The 22494-nt window shown below is 37.9% G+C and overlaps 1 protein-coding gene across 1 annotated transcript in view; it reads left to right on the top strand.

Moving 5' to 3' along the window:
* ABCA12 (ATP binding cassette subfamily A member 12) overlaps positions 1–22494 on the top strand; it is a 188754-nt gene that overhangs the window by 48884 nt on the left and 117376 nt on the right. The window contains exon 3 of the mRNA XM_086719559.1: positions 12954–13107. Within this exon, the coding sequence (XP_086575685.1) occupies positions 12954–13107 (154 nt within the window). The remainder of the gene's footprint in view (positions 1–12953; positions 13108–22494) is intronic.

Here is a 22494-nt window from a genome sequence, read left to right as displayed (position 1 = left end):
TATCAAGTGGTTCTTTATCTTCTTCTTTTACTTTTTATGTCTTCTAGTATAACTGACTTTTTTCCAGTTTTATTGAGATATAATTGACATATAACATGTTTCAGATATACAACATAATGATTTGATATGTGTATATATTGTGAAACAATCCCAGTAAGTTCAGCTAATATCCATTACTTAATATGGTTACAATTTTTTTTCTCATGATGAGAACTTTTAAGATCCATTCACTTTGCACTTTTCAAATATAAAATACAGTATTGTTAACCATAGTCACCATGCTATATGTTAAGTGCCCAGGACTTATTTATCTTATAGCTGGAAATTTGCACCTTTGACCACAGGTTTTTAAACTTTATAGAAATAGTACCCCAACCTGGCATCCTTTTGCATCATGTTTTTTAGACTGACCACTATGTTATTGTTCAGCATGGCATTTTGTCAGTTTATCTCCACTGATTTATGCAGCTTCAGTGAGTTCATGGAGTATACATATTATATGCATAGGTATATCACAATCTATTTATCCATGGTCTTTGGATGAGCACCTAGGTTATTTTTCAGTTATTTCCAATAGTACTGTGGTGATTGTTTTAAATATGTCTCAGGGGCGCCTGGGTGGCGCAGTCGGTTAAGCGTCCGACTTCAGCCAGGTCACGATCTCGCGGTCCGTGAATTCGAGCCCCGCATCAGGCTCTGGGCTGATGGCTCAGAGCCTGGAGCCTGTTTCCGATTCTGTGTCTCCCTCTCTCTCTGCTCCTCCCCCGTTCATGCTCTGTCTCTCTCTGTCCCAAAAATAAAAATAAACGTTGAAAAAAAAAATTTTAAAAAATAAATATGTCTCTTTGTGCATGTGTGCACATGTCTTTGGGGCATATGCCTATAGCTATTCACATTTTAAACTTTGTTGAATATGGTCAAATACATTCCACAGCGACTGTACTAACTTATCTTTTCCCCGCTATGGGATGGCAATCCCCACTGCTGCATATCCTTCCCAACACTTGTTATTGTCAGACTTTTTAAACTTTTGCCAATCCAATAGGCAAATGGAATCTGGAGTTTTCTATTTGTATTTTTTTGAAATATTTCCCTTTTAGAAAAAAAAAGAACATTTTTTTTTCTTAGAAAAAGAAAACAGAAAATACTAATGCTATATTTGCATTTTTTTTCTCCACAATTGAGGAAAATGCCCCTCAGGGATTTTTCTCTATTTTCTTTCCTTCTTTTGTTCTTTCTGTTTTCCTAATGAGTAGCTTTGATGAAAAGTGGTTCTATGTGGAGGGAGAGAGAAGGCCAGTAATATGTTCTGGTTACAGAGCAAGCCACAGGTCATTTAAATTGTCTCTTTGTGATTGGCAGAGGTCTTGGTAAGAAAATGTTTGGTTTAGGAGAAAGTCAAGTCTGACAAGAAGATGAGGTTGCTACCTGTCAACAGCGCTACTTGAAAGAAAAGGTTGTGACATACATTTTCCACTGGCAGGTTGTCACACGTATCATTTGTAAATAGACAGAATACGAATACTAAGGCATAAATACTATATGAGCTGTTGAGGAGTGATAGGATCCCAAACTAGACCCTTTTCTTCCCAAGCGAATAGACCATCTGTTGAATTAAAGACATTTATAAGCCCCTGTGTTTATAGGACTTTCTTTTTTTTTTTCTACACAATGATCCCAGCAATGTATTTCACTGGCTTTTATTTTTACTCTACAACACATATAATTCTCTGTGATAACTGAGTCAGATTTCCAAATGAAAAAAATAGTTGTTAGTAACATACCTTTATAGGGGTAATTACTGAAATTCTTTTCTCCATATCATTACTCTTAATGGGTTACTGAGATCACATTTTAATTTCCAAACATAATTTTCATCTTATGATAAGTGCTTAATACTTCAACCCGACTAAATCTCCTTTTACAGGAGAGTCTTCTACTTGTAATAGTTGTGATGGATGGGCAGTCCAGATTTATGTTTCCTGCATAAGTGAGGAAATGACTCAAGGTAGAGGGTCGTGGTTGCATAATAAATCATTTGCAAAGCTAGGATTAGAAGGATGCTTTTTAACTCTTGCTCCTGCTGCCTGGTGCTTCACTCACTAGAGTAATTCCTATAATTTCTGCCAATATGTAGCTCCTGGAAACAACTCATAACTTAGCCCAGTTATCAAAAAGGCAAATATTTGGGAGACAAGTTAAAGAGGATGTTTTTCTGGCTAACTCCCAAACAACTTTGTAGAACACTGTATTGCTCAATATTTTGTACACCATCCCATGATCATGGTGCCCTGACTTGGCAGTGGACCCCTTTACAAGTGGTAAAGGGAGAACAACAACTCAGTTTCTCCCTACTCTTGCCTCCTAGGGAAAATGCCTTCAGGACAGGTCACACACTTCCCATTCAAGATGGGTCACTGGGATGGTGATCACTTTTATTGGTGCTCCTTTTCTGGGTGGGAGCAAATACACTAAGACCCACTGAAGCTCTTGGGGCCTGACAACCATGATTTTTCTCTATATAGGAAAAGCTGTGTTTCTCCCAATACATATATTTAGTTTTATTTTATTTTTGGACACTCTGAATGATTGTTTCTGTAGTTCCTTAGGACACTCAGATTCAAATTTGCATCCAGCCTCTAATAACACACATACCTTTGGCACTTATTATTGTGCTGGTTTTATTCTTTCCTATACTTGTTTGCTCTCATTCTGATTTCTTCATTACCTTATGTTTTCCCATTATAGAGTGTGTACTTTTATAAGCTTCCCCAAATCCTTCTGGAATGAAATTCCCTTCCCCAAGCAATGTCTTAGACAAGTTTTGCTGAACGACTCCCACAAATAGTGTTGCACAATTGTAATGGACTTTCACAAATAAACACTAAGGTGCTTGCTGAATTACTATATTTAAGCCAAGTTAGTGAGGTGGGAGTTTACAAGTAAGTCCTAGAACATCAAGACTCAAAGCCAACCTGTTTCCTTATGTAAAAAGTTCCCTCCTGAAGAAAAAATAAATAAGTAAATTTCCAGTTCAAGATACCTTTTCAGTTGGGAATTTGTGAGAGCATGGGTGAAGGCACTGTTTCCCAAAGTGTGCCCTATAGAATGTTCATTCCCAGGAATCTTAAAAACAGGAAGAAAAAGAATGAAAAGTATTCTGTACTCACATTTGTGGAAATGTAGAATTAACCAAAGTTATTCAGGTTTCTTACTGCAAAACCTCTCAGAATCTTTAGTATGCAAATGTATTCTGGATTTCCCAGAATAGGAGATAGAGCTTAGTTTCCTAAACTCATTTGGCCCCAGAACCTGGTTTGTAGAAATGCTGATGCTCTCCCACCTCCTACACCGCCCCCCCAACCCCAGCATCATGTCAGAGACCATCATGATGGGAGAAGAATCAATTCTTCAGTTCATCCCCAAGTGCAGGTTTTGTGAGTTAACTACCTAGATGTCTGAGTGATATCACTGTGGGTAATAATTAGTGAAACACTTCCCTGACAAATCAGAATAGATGTGGTGACACTGGAGGAAATGCCCCCACCCTTTACCAGGTGTTCACTGATATTGCTGGATCTGTGGAAGAGGGCAGTGTCTCAAGGGAGTCTGTGACCTATGGGGTGCAGGACAGTGGCTCTCTCCCCACTGGCATCAAGTCTTCTTGATACTACCAATCAACCCAGCCATATCTATGTGGACCCAGCTTCATATCAGCCCTGCCCACAGACCGTAGGGTACTTTCCTGGTTGGCCATATCTAGGAAGTATTAGGAGACTGGGTTTTATAGGAAGACTGTTCTACAATGGAACAAGGATCTAGGGTTCATCTTTCTTTTAACTTTAGATTTAGAAGGAAATAAAACAGTTGCCAAGATTCTGTTTGTAAGTGGCCATGGCAAGGAAGATTTTTAAAAATGCAATTGTGAATCTTTGTTACTGAAAGACAAGTCTCAATTGGTTACTGTTAGTTCTGTTTAATAAGACAAATGGACCCAGCTCACTCAAGAAGAGCCATTGAACTCAACATTCCTTGCCATGTGAGAATATTTTTAATAATATTAGTGAGTATTTTTGAACTCTGATCCAATCCATGTGGGAATTTATTATCTAGCATGTATGTGTTACAGTTATGTTTCCTAGCCTTGAGTGGAATCATTTTGTTTACTGTTTGAATAAATCAAACCATGATCTTTGGAACCCATCACCCAACAGGGTCTCCTTAACCTTCAGAAAGGAAGGAGGCATGTTCTCTTCTAGAAACCAAGGAATGTGAGCTATAGAGCCCTTTGTTCTGGCCATCAGTTCAACTGTGTATGTTAGAATCAAATAGGTAACATCCAAAGAGATAGCAAGGTTCCAAGTCCAAAGTGCCACATCCCTTTTTCTTAAAAAATAGTGATAGTAACATGCCAAATATATAAAAACGGCAAGAATCTTTCTCACCTCCTATGGCACCTGCAATGTCATAGCCCAGAGTCCCCAAATTATCTTCCTTGGAACACTTTTTGTACATTTCAAAACCTGTTGACTGTGGTAGTCAGAGACAACTGTGAGGAATGTGGGAAAGATCCCAGCACGTGGGACACCATCTCAAATGACCCAAAGATTGTTCTTGTTCTCTGTGGCAACCTTTTGAGTATAAGAACTTCTTACCCACTGCTTTAAGGATTAAGGATCTTCCCTCAGCTCTCACTGCCAGAAACAGTCTACCTTTTTGCCAGTGGATTTGAACTTGGAAAAACACTTGTATGATGAAGTAAGACTTGCCTGGGGAGAATTAGAAAGAATGTATCATGGCACCACACCCAGTGAGCAGGCAGTAATTGAAGCACTGCTCCAGTCGATACAGGTACATATTATGAATTACTAGGGAGAGAAACACATTATGCAATACTCCTAACCATTCATTGGTTCAAGACACAGAGATGAGAGATCTGGTCACTGCACAGTAAATTAGACAAATGTCGCAACAGCAATCTGATGAGCAATAGTAACTCAGGATTCCACGCGGCCTTCCCTCTCCAGTGTGTTCCTATTGCCTTACACAAGCTTTATCTAATTAATCTTCCTTGTGCCCTGTGAGGTGGCAAGGCCCATTATCCTCCATTTGGTAGATGTGGAAATAGAGACATGGAGAGGTTAATTTACACCTGGTGATTTAATGAATCAAAATCAAAACCAGAAGTAGTACCTGTTTTTCAAATTCTCAATCTCCTCCCTCCAACATATACTGAAACTTAACTGAACAGAATGTTGCTTTCATTATCATCATATATCACGCAGTTTTGGGTCCATCTCTGCTACTTACCTTTTCATGTGACCATAAGCAAATTGCTTGATCTCTCTGAGATTATCTGCAAAATGGGTATAACGCTTGCCCTGCTTATCCTATGGGATTGCCATGGGGCTTATATAAAATGATTGTTTAATTTTTCCAAAAAACATGAATTTATTTTTCTTACCAATGTTTTACTATTTATTTTCAAATATATGCCATTTTTATACATAATATTTCTGGCAATTTAGGAAAAAAATGACTCCATATAGGCATTTTTACATAATAAAAGTGTGATGACCTTTGAAAACAGATACTCTCTCTGTTTCTTTCTGTGTCTCTTTCTCCCTCTCTTCCCCCCCTCTCTCTCTCTCTCGCTCTCTCGCGCACACACACACACACACACACACACACACAACCTGGAGATAATATATTTTTTTTTCTTTTCTTTTTTTTAATTTTTTTTTTTTTAACATTTATTTATTTTTGAGACAGAGAGAGACAGAGCATGAACAGGGGAGGGGCAGAGAGAGAGGGAGACACAGAATCCAAAGCAGGCTCCAGGCTCTGCACAGAGCCTGACGCGGGGCTCGAACTCACGGACCGTGAGATCATGACCTGAGCCGAAGTCGGACGCTCAACTGACTGAGCCACCCAGGCGCCCCGATAATATATTTTTTAATTATTTTTTTTAAGTTTATTTATTTATTTTTGAGAAGGGACAGAGCGAGTGAGCAGGGTGGGGTGCAGAGAGAGAATCCCAAGCAGGCACTGCACTGTCAGCACAAAGCCCAATGTGGGGCTTGAACCCACAAACTCTGAGATCATGACCTGAGGTGAAACCAAGAGTTGGACACTTAACTGACTGAGCCACCCAGGCGTCCCTGGAGATATATTTTTAAAACATTTAAGTAATATCTCTTATTTAAAAAGATAGAAGAATGAACTATACTTGGCACCTTACTCAGGGCCAGACCCACAGTGTCTGTTCAGTAAATTTACACTGAATAAATGATGGATGGATTCTTTTTATGAATAATAATTTCAGTGGTTGATATTATAGATGCCAATGTGTAATAGCTAGATTTTCAAAGAAACTGAGATCTAAAGAGCTTATAACAATAAATGTTACTGGTTTTATCAATATTTATCCATTTTATAAGGGATATAATGCAATATTATCCATTGTACTTACTATTAATTGAACTTATTGTATCCATTGTTTATCCATTGAACTCATAATATGGGATAAAATTTGAAATTTTGCCCTTAAATAATAAAGATAAATGTATATTATGTTAAAGTCCTCAATCATGCAGTTTTCCTGTGACCTTCAGGAATTCACTCATTCTTTCATTTATTCATTCATTCATTCATATAGTTAATAATTGCTTGCACCATGTCAAGCTTTGTGCTATAACTATGTAAGGATTTTTCTTTCTTTCAAGTAGCTTATTCTTTATCTAGTCTCTCAAAAAGTGCATTTTTATTGAACTAGTGACTCTACCTGAAGATTCAAAGTCATATAAGTATTTAATCCTAGGCTAAGGTCTCTCTGGGCCACAAAGATTCAAAAAAAAAAAAAAAAAAAAGCCCTATTCAGAGAGACTAGAATCAGGAAGAGCCAGTGTATTTGAGTTTACCTGATGATGGTTGAGGGAACAAGACATCTCCCCTCAGGGAACAGCTCTTGCCCCAAATGGAAAATGCATAAAGAAAAAGGACAATGCTATGCATTCTTGACTTAATGTCATAAAATAATTTAAAAAGCCAGGTTTATGTCATTTATAATTTTAATTATGTCTTTTAAAATGCTACTGAGAACAAATTTGCTGAAAAACTACAGGAAGAATAAAAAGGTTTACTTTAGGGGCGACGGGGTGGCGCAGTCGGTTGAGCGTCCGACTTCAGCCAGATCACGATCTCGCGGTCCGGGAGTTCGAGCCCCGCGTCAGGCTCTGGGCTGGTGGCTCAGAGCCTGGAGCCTGTTTCCCATTCTGTGTCTCCCTCTCTCTCTGCCCCTCCCCCGTTCATGCTCTGTCTCTCTCTGTCCCAAAAATAAAATTAAAAAAAACGTTGAAAAAAAAAAAAAGGTTTACTTTAATTATTACAAACATACTTCTGAGATTCCTTTCCTTTCCCATGTTTTCTTTATTCTTACCTGGTTATTTGATTGTTTATAGGTGTTGTATCTAGATACACTTGTCTCATTTGGTATTCTTATCATGATGAGAATTTCTTGTTGTGGTGTTTCTTGAGGAGACTTATCATTTAATTGGTCAAAAAGCCTAATAAGTATTCTGCTAATGTGACCCTGTATGTAAAAAGTTAAGAAAAATGGAACACCCCAAATGAATAACTTCATATTTTAAAAAGTCAGAATTCCCTTCCAAGATTCATCATTCATCTCTTTACGGGGGGTAAAGACCAAATTCCTTTCACCTGGAAACACAAAATACCATCTAGGTTGGGTTCTGACCTGCTTGAGGAAAACACAAAGAAGCACAGTGGAAGTTCTCCAATATCTACCATTATTACAATATTTACAAATGTCACCAAGGTAGCCTACAGAATGCTTCCTAAGCCTAATGATGTCAAATGGAAGTAGCTTCATTATTGAAAAGACTGTGACATTTCTTTCTTAACTAATACAATAAATAGAAAACAGCACTTCTGTGGATAGAGCCAACAAGCAGTGTGGTCCTGAATTTATAATGGAAGTGGGTGAAAACCCTTCTGTGGAGGTAAAAAAAAAAAGGGGGGGGGAAAGAAGTAAGGGAAGATATTGAGGGAAATGGGCATTCTTGGCTCTACCAGTCAGTAAAGAGATACAGCAGTAGGTGAAGGGAGTAGCTGGAGAAAAAGAGAGAAGAGTTGGAAATTGAGTCCAAAGAGGGGGTGGTCAGTGGGAAGGAGAGAACAAAAGATTAAGAAATGGAGGAAAGGGGATATTGAGGGATATTAAGTAAATTAGATGAGATGAAGGAAGAGAAAAAGAAGGATGGGGAAGATGTGAAAATAAGAAGTGAGCAAGGCAGGAGAGGGAGAAGGACAAGTGTAAGCTGTCATCCCCCAGGGGTCAGCAAACTAGAGCCTGTGGGCCAAATCCAGTCTGTTGCCTCTTTTTTTTTTTTTTTAAATAAGTAAAACTTTATTGGAATACAATCAGGCTTATTAATGTACACACTGTCTATGGCTGCTTCTAGTCTACAATGACAAGAGTTGAGTAATTGTGATGGAGACAGTTATGTCTTACAGATAAAAATATTCACTATCTGACCCTTCTGGAAAAGTTTGTAGTCTATACTGTTGGCAAATTGTAGTGTTGTGCATCAGAATTACCTAGAGGGCATGTTAAAAGAAGGATCGCTGAACCTTATCCCCAGAGTTTCTGATTAAGTAGATCTAAGGTGAGATCTCAAGTTTTTATTTCTAGTAAGTTTCCAGGTGATGCTGATGCTGTTGGTCCAGGAACTGCACTTTGAGAACCACTGCTCGAATCATTACCTTATATCACACTAATGTTGTTCTGAATAAGGAATTTTGTGAAGAAAGGAAGGGAAAACCAAACTTGATCCCCGTTTTAGATAAACCTAGATGTATGGGTTGATATCACAATTTTTAAAAATTCTTTTATTTTTTATTTTTTATTAAAAATTTTTTTAATGTTTATTTATTTTTAAGAGAGAGAGGGAGAGTGAGCAGGGGAGGGGCAGAGAGAGAGGGAGATTCCGAAGCAGGCCCTAGACTCTGAGCTGTCAGCACACTCAAACCGGTGAACTGCAAGATCATGACCTGAGCCAAAGTCGGATGCTTAATTGACTGAGCCACCCAGGAGCCCCTCTTTTTTTTTTTTTTTTTCTTAAGTGGATCTTGAACTGGATCTTTTTATAATGCAAGTTTTATTCTTAAAACAACAAAAACTGAATCTGATTTAGTTAAAACTTAGCTATTTGGTGGTTTGTTCCTAAAAATGTTTTGTAGTTTGGTCTATTCAACTCCCTGAAATAACATTGGGATCTGTCAATATTATTATTGGACTGTGTTGATAATGTTGACTGCATCCATTTTATGAGAATAACCTCTCCCCACCTCACTGCCTCTGCATGGAGCCCCTGAGAAACGAAACTATAAGTGAATTGAGATCTTGTTGACCACTCACCAACCTCACTCCTAGACTATACCGGAGTCTTCTGGCTCCAATTTCTCCATGGAATTGCACGTTCATTGATAGGTTTTCTCCTGGAGATAGTCATAAATGTTGTCCTAAGTGTGAGACCTTTGGGGCTCATGATACCAAGGAATTTATCCTGCCTAAGCCCTCCATCCCCAAACCCTTAGATCTGTTTTACTTACTTGCTTACTTACTTATTTATTTATTTATTGACTTAAAAGTGGTGCTGTGGTTTGCATAGTTATAACCTTCCTCTACTCGTGTCCTTAAATCTATACCCTAGCTGTGAATGTGAGTAGCCAGTTATTAGCCCTAATTTTTCATGCTCTGTGTTTGCTGCACAAAAGTTCTGTGAGGGATAGAGAAATGTTTCTCTTTTTCCCCGCATCCTGACATTTACAGATATAAAGAGAAACATAATTTTGGAACCTGAAAGTGCCAGAGACACCTTCAGAATAGAATTGAGTTCAATTTAGAATTAGCAGATCTTTAAAACGTGTGCTGGTTCATTCCACCTTTGCTCTGCGTGGTTACCTCCTTGCACACATGTAACCGAAATGGTAAGGAGACAGGAAAAAAATCCATTTTTACCCATAAGAAAAATACTCAATTTTAATTATATTTAATTCTGACTTGTTAGTTTTAGAGGATCTCCAGATTATGTGAGACGTTGATGTGTATGAGAAACTATATAATGGATGTCAAAGAAGGATAAATGACATAAATATATGTCACATGCCTACCTTATTATGGTGAATAAGTGGATGCTTAAATAAATCAGTTGTTGCAACAGACCCTTCCTTATCTTAATGAGGGTATGGTTCCGAGTTAAAAGGTAATGGCAAAATAAATTATACAGGCAGTCCATTCTGCGCATGGCACTGTGTTAACTAAAATGTGTATACACTTAAACCAATTCCTGATTTGCATGAACCCATTATAACAGGTTAAATATGTTATCAAAAAGTCTGTGTGAAGCATGATCAACTGCACTTTGGACACGTGGGGGCCTTTAAAAAGTTTTTAAAGAACCTCTGGGATGAATTTTTCTATAAAGTATATCTATAATAATCACAGTGAGGAATGTTGTGGGTTTAAATGCTTCCAAATTCCTCTAATATTTGAAGGTTATGATCAATGCCAGAGAAACTAAAACTGGACGTCATGTGCCACCTCTTTTCAGATCTTCTTCCCATGATGTCCTTTCCTGTTTTTTCCTTCTCTTCCTGTTGTGATCTGGTTTCTCACGAACTGTTGTTTCCAGCACTGTCCAGCTCAGCCACACCATCACCTTGATAAATGGCATACAGCGAAGCAGTCATCTGCTCCTGTTGCCCTGCCATCTGCTTTCCATTCAAAGGATCCACTGCACGTGTTTGAGATCAGATAGGAATAAAACCATTTGCAGACCCACACTCGGAGAGAGTGGCTGCTGTTGGGATCTGTGTAACAGGGCCGATCGCTGTTAATGGTGAAGTTTCACTGCAGCTTTTCCAAGGTCTTGCTCTACGTATCCACTGTGGTAGAATTTTGATGTAGAGGGGTGATGTGAAAAGTTAACAGGCAGTTTGACTGCTACTCTCTAGCTCATTCAGGGAATTGTGCTACAATGAAAGCATTGAAGGTTCACTCCAGATTCACTTGGGTTTAATGTTAGGAGAGACACAGGTCTTTTCGGTGTCAGAAAGAGATGCTGCTTAGAAGGTAGTGGTGAATACTTTGGTGGATTTAAGTTCTCTCCAATTTCTTCTGAATTTCCAAAACTTTAATTCATACCAGTGTTATTTCATGGATTAGTTTCCTACGGCTGCTGTAAAGAATCACCACAAACTTAATGACTTAAACACACCACCAACTTATTTGAGGTGGGGTTGGGAGATGGGCAAAATAGGAGAAGGGGATTAAGAGGTGCTAACTTCCAGTTATAAAATATATAAGTCATGGGGATGTAAAGTGCAGTATAGGAAATATAGTCAATGATACAACAACTTTGTGTGGTGACAGATGCTAACTAGACTTACCATGGTGATCATTTCATAGTGTATATAAATGTTTAATCACCATGTTGTACACCTGAACCTAATGTAATACTGTATGTCAACGATACTTCAGTTTTAAAAAACCTCCACCAACTTATTATTTTATTGTTCTGGAGATCAGAAGTCTAAAATTTAGTCTTAGTGGGTTAAAAATTAAGGTATTGGCAGGGCTTCATTCCTTCTGGGGGCTCTAGGAGACTGTGTCTTTGCCTTATCTAGCATCTAGAGGTCACCTGCTTTCCCTGGCTTTTGGTTTCTTCTTCATCTTCAAAGTCAACAGAGCAACATCTTCCAGTCTCTCTTCTTTTTTTTCCCTCTTTACTTCTGGCCAACTTTCATATGACCCATTCCCTTTTATTTCCAATTTTCTGTATGTAGAGCTGTATTAAGTTACTTAGATCAAATTTCTATTTATTATTCTCTCTGCTAATGCATACTTAGCCCAGTGGCTCGTACTATTTTTTGTAGCCTTTCCTCTTTCTTTTTATGTTTAATGAAAACATACTTGTACTGACACCCTTTTTGATGGATTCATGAGGAAGTTAAGGTTTTGCTTTTTAGTCTTCAGTTTGGAATTACTCTTATAGTTTTGAAACCTGCTTTTTTTTTTTGGTAATTCATTGTCTCCATATTCCCCCCCAAAAGAGCAACCTAATGTTTTGATATTAGACCTAATTGCAGAAAGATTTGTGGTTTGCAGTTTGCCTATTTCTTGACATGTGTATGCTATCATCATATTTTATAAAGCAAATGTTAAAGGTTACAAAAACCCTTTACTCTTACAGTTCTTGTTTTCTGTTACCTTAATATTAGGGATATTTATTTATTCCATTATTATTGGATTTTTAAATAGGAAAAAATATTGCGTGTATAGGATAATTAAATTAGCTGTTATGCTAAACCAAAAATACTTCCTAGCGTCTGGAAGATTGGCTGCATTTATAATGACTTTGATCACAAAAGAAGATATGTACACTGTGAGAAAAAATAGTTACTATATAGTTAAAAGAAGATAAATAAAAATCATGTGAAATATGCCACCCGGGAAATCCCTCCATATTTTTAAGAATACATATAATTATATATTTTTTCGAGGTTACAACTATTCTGGCCATGTGATTTTCTGATCTACTCATTTTAATTGGCAAGATACAAACATTTTCTGTATTATTTGACAAACTTTTTATTAGCTACATTGTGTTTTATCATATGGATATACTGTGATCTATTTTTAAAATACTCTAGCAGACATTCTTCCAGCTATTTCCTTAGAATAAGTCCCAGTGAAATAAATTTGTAAGGCAACATGTATTTTTACACTTTTGGATACATAGTAGACCCAGACAGTCATAATCCAGAAGGTAATTTCACAAAACACAGTTACTACACTTCTTTCCCTTCCCAGGCAAATGCCATAGTGATGTAATTATTGTTTTTTGCTTTGTTTTATTTTTTAATTTCAGGTTACCTTGCACCTCGAAACCTTCCTAGTACTGGCTTCTTCCCGTTCCTGCAAACCCTACTCTGTGACACAGACTCTAAATGCAAAGACACACCATATGGGCCGCAAGATCTGCTTCGTAGGAAAGGAATTAATGATGCACTATTTAAAGACAGGTAGGGGCACTTCCCAAGTGTGTTCAGTTGTTTTGAAAGATCAGATCTTATCTCCTTATGAAATATCCAGGACAACCAGGGTTATATATATGACTTTATTTTCTATATCTGCAAATGTGGTGATCTAAATATGAACAAACAAGTTGAGTACACGCTTGTATTACCATGTTTATGTGGGAGTAAGCATAATCTACTCTGGATGAGTTACCCAAACTTTGCTTTCTAAGATGGGTGGCCAAGGCCCTCCTTAACTTCCCTCAAAGTTTTGTCAGTGACAATTTGTCAGTGACACATTGCCCTAAGATTTGATCACAAGCTTCATATATAGGGCAATTTAGGGGCATTATCTCCTGGAAGAATGACATATTTATACTACTCCATATGGTATTTCTAGATGCAACAGAAACCAGGCGATGCAAATGCAGGAAATTAAAAGTCTAGAAATCAAAGTAATAAAGTTGAAAGCATCCTTAATTCAATAAAACCCTTTAATTGAGGCTCATGTGTGTCCTGTTTTATGGTGTGAGAGGCAGCTGAAGAATAAAGGTAAGAAATCTAGACCATTTACAACATGACTATTTATAATCCCAATATTCTCTCTTGGGATTCTAAACCTAAAGAGACTCCAGGAGCCCACCTGTCTGTAGAACTGAAAACAAAGTTGTAATCTGAGTCAACCATGAGATAATTCTGGTACAAATTATTTTGAAGTGTTTTTCAAAGAAAGATTATATTTATCCCTACTCAGAGATATTTCGTTCTGAAATTTTAATTTAAATTCCTTGGTATCTAACATCATATCTGTATGAACATTATCATCATGATTGATACTTTAAGAGAGAGCAACTGCAAGCTGTTTAGCATAAAATATATCAAGAATTGCCATGGGAAATGACTCAGAACACACAATTGTTGAGTTGTTAATTCACATTGGTTTTGTTATTTCAATAATTTAATGAGTCTTGATTCTTAAAACATTATGATGTTCATTCATCTATTAATTTATTCAAGAAATAATGACTGAGAAATTTCTGTGTGCTAGACATCATTCTAGGCACTGTGATACAGAATGAATCAGACAAATCCTGTATGTTACTTGCATCCTAATGGAAAAGCAAGCAAAAAAATGAGCAATCGAATAAATAAATAAATAAATAAATAAATAAATAAATAAATAGCATAATTAATGTTAATAACAATTGTGCTAGCAAGAAAAGAAAGCAGGCTATAAGCTAGAAGTTGAAAGGTGGGAAGTGAATAGGGTGGCAAGAGAAGGCCTCTGCTAACAGGTGGCATTTGGGTAGAGACCAGCAAAGACAGGAAGAGACCAGCAACAGCATATGAAGAGAGTATTCCAGGCAGAGAAACAGCAAAGAATCCTCAGGTGGGGATAAGCCTGACCATTTAGAGGAACAGAAAGTTGGCTAATATTTGTAAAACATAGTGAGAGATGATACAAGGGGTTGGGGATATGTCGAAAAGAAATGCAGGAAACATGTACATGCAGAATCGAACATGTAGAAAAAGGGAAGGGATTTGCATCTTTTTTTTAGTATAATGAGAAGCCATTGGAAATTGGTAAGCAGGGAGATGACATGACATATTGTGTATGAAGCCAGTGTGTTCTAAGTGCATACCTCAACTAACACTAGTTGCCTTATCTCTGTGGGGAGACCAAAAGCTAACTAGAGCCTATGCCCTCTTAGTAAACAGAGTAGAGGAAGGATGGAAGCATGGCATCTTGGTTGTTCAACTAGTTCACAGGTGGTCTGTGTGTCCCCATGTGAGTGGTTAATGAAGCATGATCCATGCCCATGTTCTAATAGGGGAAGGAATGTATTAAACCCATCATTATAATGGGAGAGAGTGCAATGAAAAGTACCAGAAAGATGTTGAAGGAAGACACTCCATATTTAAAGTAGAGAGAGCTTTCAGGTGGGATAATCAGGTTGATCTTCATGAAGGGGTTGTACCTGCGATAGACATTTCATGAAGCAAGGGTTAGAGAGGACATGGGAAAAATTAATGTCCCTTATTTACAAAATGAATTGCAGCTCTCCTGGGGCTATCAACTTTATACCTTTTTTTTTCATGAAGAAGTAAGTTACAATGAGAGAAATTGTGAACAATATCTGAGACTATATAAATATACCTTCCTAAAAAAGAGTATTTTTCTGTGTGATATCATATAGAGCCACACTCATAGAGTTGCCTGAGATGAGCCACTGAGTTGGTTTTAGAACTAGGATTAAAGTCCAGCTTTATTTTATCCTTTGTTGATGATTCTCTAGGCAGATGGACATATCTGCTTTTTTTGTTTTATTCTAGCCCCCAGGTACTTTGTCTGGCTCAAACTGTATATTGCTGTATATTCAGTATTTTCTCTAAACTACCACATAATTGGAACTTAATTTAGAAAATTATGTACAATAATAAAATTGCATTAATGATATTTCCCACCATGCTATTAACTTTTATGGTTTATACAGCCGTGCAGTGAAACTGGGGCATGGCTAACTGGGTAAGTGGTTCCACTAAATTGCTTCCCTTTGGTAAAGGAAGATTCACCAGCATAGCATCATTAAGGGAACAAAATAGTCTTTTTCTGTTTTGTAAGTGAAGGGAAGAAAATGCCATCTTTGGCCTCATCAAAAGACGCCCGCCATGTTTATTTGAATAGAATGCTCTTCTGAAAGTAGTGATCACACTGCAGTCACTGCTTGCTCGCCAGTCGCCAGGTAGTTTGAGGTTTTTGCACTGGCACCAGCCCTCTGTTATTAAATTCATACTTTTTTAGGCATCATCTTTAGGATGATGTGCTTTAAAATAAAAATCCAATACTATACTCAGCATCAACTCTAAGTAGCTGTCTGGAAAAAGAAACATTACATTTATGGTTCCCCTGCTCATTTGTATAACAGATGATTCAACATCATGGGACTTACCCTTGTGGTCCTTCCTCCCTCTGCACTGCCTCTAAGAATATATCAGAACAGTGGGGGCCCCTGTCTGTGCCATTGCTCACACAGCTGGTGAATGTGAAGATCATCCTCCAGGGCTCACAGGGTCATTATCTGGAGAAGTGATTCAGCATTCCTAAAAATCATGTGGGAGAATTGCTTCTATGGATTTGCTCCCTATCTCTGTCATGCCAACACGCTTCTATGACCCGTGGTTTCCAACTCATACCTCTGCTCCTACTGAATGGCTTTTACAGAACTTTTAACATAGTTAATCGTATCTTATTCAGGGATAATTTTAAAGTGCCAAGGCTTTTGTTTAGTACCAAAAAATATGGTTGTGTTTAGAAATTGACCTAAAGATATCATTGGGAATATAAGGTAAGTGGAAGTAGAACAGATATGTGTCCTCATTTGACTGTACAGATGATGTGAGATGTATGGGTTTCACATTGTATTAATTTCAGAGCAATTTATAGCTATGTTGTAATCATTTTAGAATCATTTGTTCATGTTAAAATAAAGGGTTAAAATTTTATTTCTCAAAAAGCAAAGTGGGAGGATATCTTAGCTGCCATGCAGGCAAAATTATTAATTTATTGAGTAAGAATGTATTGAATACGTACCACATGCTGGAGATGATGCAATTCACTGCAGATATGAACGTGAATAAGGCACATCCTATGCTCTACACAAACTTACAATCAAGTGAGAGAAAGAGCGAGACAGGCAAATAGGTAAATTACCATATTACATGGTAAATGTGATGCGCGTTTGTTTGGGTCTCACTGGGCCCAGAACATGAGACAACAAAAGGGGAATAGTTACAACAGGTACTTGAAGACATTGTTTTTGCCTGAGGAATATGGATCTAGGAAGATATATTGGAATATATCTTGGAGATATCTATATGATTGTAATAGAGAGAGGTTTGGGTAGGGCAATGTCAGGAGGGTTCTCCGGAGGCCTTAAGGGTGTGATCATTAAGGGCAGATAGAGTGGTGGATACCGGACTGGAGGAAGCTGTGTTTGAGTTAGGCCATAGAGAAAGAATCCCAGAATTTAATGAAAGAGAGAAATAAATAGAGGCCCTTCCATAGCTTAGAAAAATAGGCAAATAGTGATGGAAAAATTTATAACTTCCCTTGTAGTGCTGCCAAATTAATCAACTTGTTTCAGGACTAGGACTAGGTAGAACATAATCTGTGTAGTGTCACCTGAAAGATACTGTGCTGTTATCTCCCTCATATTCTATATGTTTCTTATACACATCTACTCACTAAGACATTTCCTCATCTGCCTGTCATAGTGCCTTTAACAGCTTCTGGATAGGTACTAGTACGGATATATATTGTATCTCCAAAGTCCCTCCTAAGCATATAAAAATATCCTAGGGCAGAGGAACATATTAAGACATTTAAAAATTTTAACGTCTTAACTGGTATAGATTGTTCGATTGGTTGGTGGTCCACCTAGAAAAGATGTCCATTTTAAACATGGGCAGGTAGGGATTGTATCTGCAGCACGGACAGCCCTGAAAGAATGAACGTTAGAATGAAATTGAAGAAAACAGTGAAAAAAATTAAGATTTTCCTGTGAATGACATCAGCTTGGGGGTAGCCAGGAAGGAAAGCTGTGTCAAGTCACTGCGGGGGGTCTCACTGCCATACAGTGTCCTTATTTATAATTAAAAGTCAATAATGAATGTCTTCTGAAGCCGGGATCAGAATTGGCCTAGAGCACATCTCACATCTTCTTTCCAGGTGTCACTATATACCTGTGTGATCATTCTGGGGACAAAAGGGAAAAAATATAAAAAGTTTAACTAACCCTTGGAAGCAAAAAAGAATGTCAGAATTTTCCTTCTAGGACTTGCCATATGTGGCTTCCCTGAAAGCAGTTCTTTTTATAGACAAAATTTACCATGGTGCACACGGATACCACCTACACAGGTAATCTTCCCCACTCACAGGAAATAGACATCCAGTATGAGTGCATAAATTCTACCATTATGATGATATCTATAAATGTGGCATTTCACAAATGTAACTGTTGGTAGACATGTCTGAGAAGACGTAAAATCTACTCTGGGCCTAGTTTCCCTTCCAGTATCTTAAATTTAACATTTTGAGTCTGAGATATTTCTTTTATTGAATTCCATTCCAAAACAGGGACCTATAAATGCCACTGAGGTAGAATCTACTTCATCAGCATCATAGAGGAGAATCCCTTAGCCATCTCCATGGTACTGTACAAATGTCTGGGTCCCAGAAAAGGTGGTTAACTGATACCATGGGCCACTTGCAAATTTAATTCAGGCTTTCTTGCCCCACTTAGAGAGTTGGATTTTCTGGACTCAGGTGAGCCTGTGTGCTGGATTCAGGGGGCTTCTAAGTTTTGCATTTGCTTTAATATTCTTCCCAGAGATACCCAGTATGAGATAGATTCTCTGAGGCTTCCTCAAAGCTTTTGGAGTTCTTGAATGGGATCTTTAAGTCTCCTGAGTTCATCATAGAGGGTGGGAATGGGTTGGAGGGTTTCTCAATGTCAGAACTATTCCTACTTGGGGCCAGATAATTCTTTGTTGTGCTATCATTATAGGATGGTCAGCAGCATCCCTACCCTTTACCCACTAGATGACCATAGCACCATGCCCTCTAGTTGTGACAGCCAAAAACTATGTCTTTAATCATTGCCAAATATCTGCTGGGAGGGGGGCCAAAATGGCCCCAGTTGAGAACCACTGGTCTAGTGGAAAGGTAAAGGATAAATTTTAAGGTAGCAAGGTATTTATATTAAGGTTGTGATTCAAGGATCTTGCTCTATAAGAAACACAAATTATATCTCTCATTTTAGCAGACCCTATCATGTGTTATTGTCCCCTGTACATGTCCTTACCTAGCTAATATTATTAGTGTATTATAATCCCAGGTCTTTATTTGACTATTCCATTATGTTAGTGGGAGTTTAATAAATATTGGTGAATTAATCAATGAATATGGTAGGTATAGTGCATGATTATACATTGTTGTCTGCCATGCCATTCCTGAGTGTTTTCTCTTTTTTCTTTTTTTTTTTTTTGTATTTTTTTAAATTATTATTATTTTTTAATTTACATCCAAATTAGTTAGCATATAGTGCAACAATTATTTCAGGAGTAGATTTCTTAGTGCCCCTTACCCATTTAGCCCATTCCCCATCCCACAACCACTCCAGTAACCCCCAGTTTATTCTCCATACTTCTGTTTTGTCCCCCTCCCTGTTTTTATATTATTTTTGTTTCCCTTCCCTTATGTTCATCTGTTTTGTCTCTTAAAGTCCTCATATGAGTGAAGTCATATGATTTTTTTTACTTTCTCTGACTAATTTCACTTAGCATAATACCCTCCAGTTCCATCCATAGTTGCAAATGGCAAGATTTCATTCTTTTTGATTGCCAAGTAATACTCCATTATGTGTATATATATATATATATATATATATATATATATATATATACCACATTTTCTTTTTTTATTTTATTTTATTTTATTTTTTTTTATAAAATTTTTTTTTCAACATTTATTTATTTTTGGACAGAGAGAGACAGAGCATGAACGGGGGAGGGGCAGAGAGAGAGGGAGACACAGAATCGGAAACAGGCTCCAGGCTCCGAGCCATCAGCCCCGAGCCTGACGCGGGGCTCGAACTCCCGGACCGCGAGATCGTGACCTGGCTGAAGTCGGACGCTTAACCGACTGCGCCACCCAGGCGCCCCAACACATTTTCTTTATCCATCCATCCATTGATGGACATTTGGGCTCTTTCCATACTTTGGCTATTGTTGATAGTCCTGCTATAAACATTGGGGTGCATGTGTCCCTTCAAAACAGCACACCTGTATCCCTTGGATAAATGCCTAGTAGTGCAATTGCTGGGCCATAAGGTAGTTCTATTTTTAGTTTTTTGAGGAACCTCCATACTGTTTTCCGGGTGGCTGCACCAGTTTTCATTGCCACCAACAATGCAAAAGAGATCCTCTTTCTCCACATCCTCGCCAACATCTGTTGTTGCCTGAGTTGTTAATGTGAGCCATTCTGAAGGGTGTCAGGTGGTATCTCACTGTGGTTTTGATTTGTATTTCCCTGATGATGAGTGATGTTGAGCATTGTTTCATGTGTCGGTTGGCCATCTGGATGCCTTCTTTGGAGAAGTGTCTATTCATGTCTTTTGCCCATTTCTTCACTGGATTATTTGTTTTTTGGGTGTTGAGTTTGGTAAGTTCTGTGTAGATATTGGATACTAACCCTTTATCTGATATGTCATTTGCAAATATCTTTTACCATTCTGTCAGTTGCCTTTTAGTTTTGCTGATTGTTTCCTTCACTGTGCGAAGCTTTTTATTTTGATGAGGTCCTTTTTTGCTTTTGTTTCCCTTGCCTCTGGAGATGTGTTGAGTAAGACGTTGCTGTGGCCAAGATCAAAGAGGTTTTTGCCTCGAGGATTTTGATGGCTTCCTGTCTTACATTGAGTTCTTTCATCCATTTTGAGTTTACTTTTGTGAATGGCGTAAGAAAGTGGCCCAGGTTCATTCTTCTGTATGTCGCTGTCCAGTTCTCCCAGCACCACTTGCTGAAGAGACTGTCTTTATTCCATCGGATAGTCTTTCCTGCTTTGTCAAAGATTAGTTGGCCATATGTTTGTGGGTCCATGTCTGGGATCTCTATTCTGTTCCATTGATCTGAGTGTCTGTTTCTGTTCCAGCACCATACTGTCTTGATGATTACAGCTTTGTAGTATAGCTTGAAGTCTGGGATTGTGATGCCTCCCACTTTGGTTTTCTTTTTCAAGATTGCTTTGGCTATTCTGGATCTTTTCTTCTTCCATACAAATTTTAGGATTATTTTTCTAGCTCTGTGAAGAATGTTGGTGTTATTTTGATAGGGATTGCATTGAATATGTAGATCGCTTTGGGTAGTATCGATATTTTAACAATATTTGTTCTTCCTATCCAGGAGCATGGAATCTTTTTCCATTTTTTTTTTTTTGTGTGTGTGTCTTCTTCAATTTCTTTCATAAGCTTTCTATAGTTTTCAGTGTATAGATTTTTCACCTCTTTGGTTAGATTTATTCCTAGGTATTTTATGGGTTTTGGTGCAACGTAAATGGGATCGATTCCTTGATTTCTCTTTCTGTTGCTTCATTGTTGGTGTATAGGAATGCAACCGATTTCTGTGCATTGATTTTATATCCTGCGACTTTGCTGAATTCATGAATCAATTCTAGGAGTTTTTTGGTGGAATATTTTGGGTTTTCCATAAAAGGTGTCATGTCATCTGCAAAGAGTGAAAGTTTGACCTCCTCCTGGCCGATTTGGATGCCTTTTATTTCTTTGTGTTGTCTGATCACAGAGGCTAAGACTTCCAATACTATGTTGAATAACAGTGGCAAGAGTGGACATCCCTGTCTTGTTCCTGACCTTAGGGGGAAAGCTCTCAGTTTTTCCCCATTGAGGATGATATTAGCATTGGGTCATTCATATATGGCATTTATGATCTCAAGATATGCTCCTTCTGTCCCTACTTTTTTGAGGGTTTTTATCAAGAGAGGATGCTCTATTTTGTCAAATGGTTTCTCTGCATCTATTGAGAGGATCATATGGTTCTTGTTCTTTCTTTTATTGATGTGATGTATCATGTTAATTGTTTTGCAGATATTGAATCAGCCCTACATCCCAGGTATAAATCCCACTTGGTCATGGTGAATAATTTTTTTAATGTATTGTTGGATCCAGTTGGCTAATAATCTTGTTGAGGATTTTTGCATCCATGTTCATCAGGGAAATTGGTCTATGGTTCTCCTTTTTAGTGGGGTCTCTGTCTGGTTTTGGAATCAAGGTAATGGTGGATTCATAGAAAGAGTTTGGAAGTTTTCCTTCCATTTCTATTTTTTAGAACAGCTTCAAGAGAATGGGTGTTGGGGCGCCTGGGTGGCGCAGTCGGTTAAGCGTCCGACTTCAGCCAGGTCACGATCTCGCGGTCCGTGAGTTCGAGCCCCGCGTCGGGCTCTGGGCTGACAGCTCAGAGCCTGGAGCCTGTTTCGGATTCTGTGTCTCCCTCTCTCTCTGCCCCTCCCCCGTTCATGCTCTGTCTCTCTCTGTCCCAAAAATAAATAAATGTTGAAAAAAAAAAAATTAAAAAAAAAAAAATAAAAAAAAAAAAAAAAAAAGAGAATGGGTGTTAACTCTTCCTTACATGTTGGGTAGAATTCCCCTGGAAAGCCATCTGGCCCTGTACTCTTGTTTTTTGGCAGATTTTTGATTACTCATTCGATTTCCTTACTGGTTATGGGTCTGTTCAAATTTTCTATTTCTTCCTGTTTCAGTTTTGGTAGTGTATATGTTTCTAGGAATTTGTCCATTTCTTCCAGATTGCCCATTTGTTGGCAT

The sequence above is a fragment of the Puma concolor genome, chromosome C1, assembly GCF_028749965.1.
Source record: "Puma concolor isolate L17-30 chromosome C1, mPumCon1.1.hap2, whole genome shotgun sequence".
In the NCBI taxonomy this organism is placed as follows: domain Eukaryota; kingdom Metazoa; phylum Chordata; class Mammalia; order Carnivora; family Felidae; genus Puma; species Puma concolor.
This window is presented reverse-complemented; position numbering and strand designations above follow the sequence as displayed.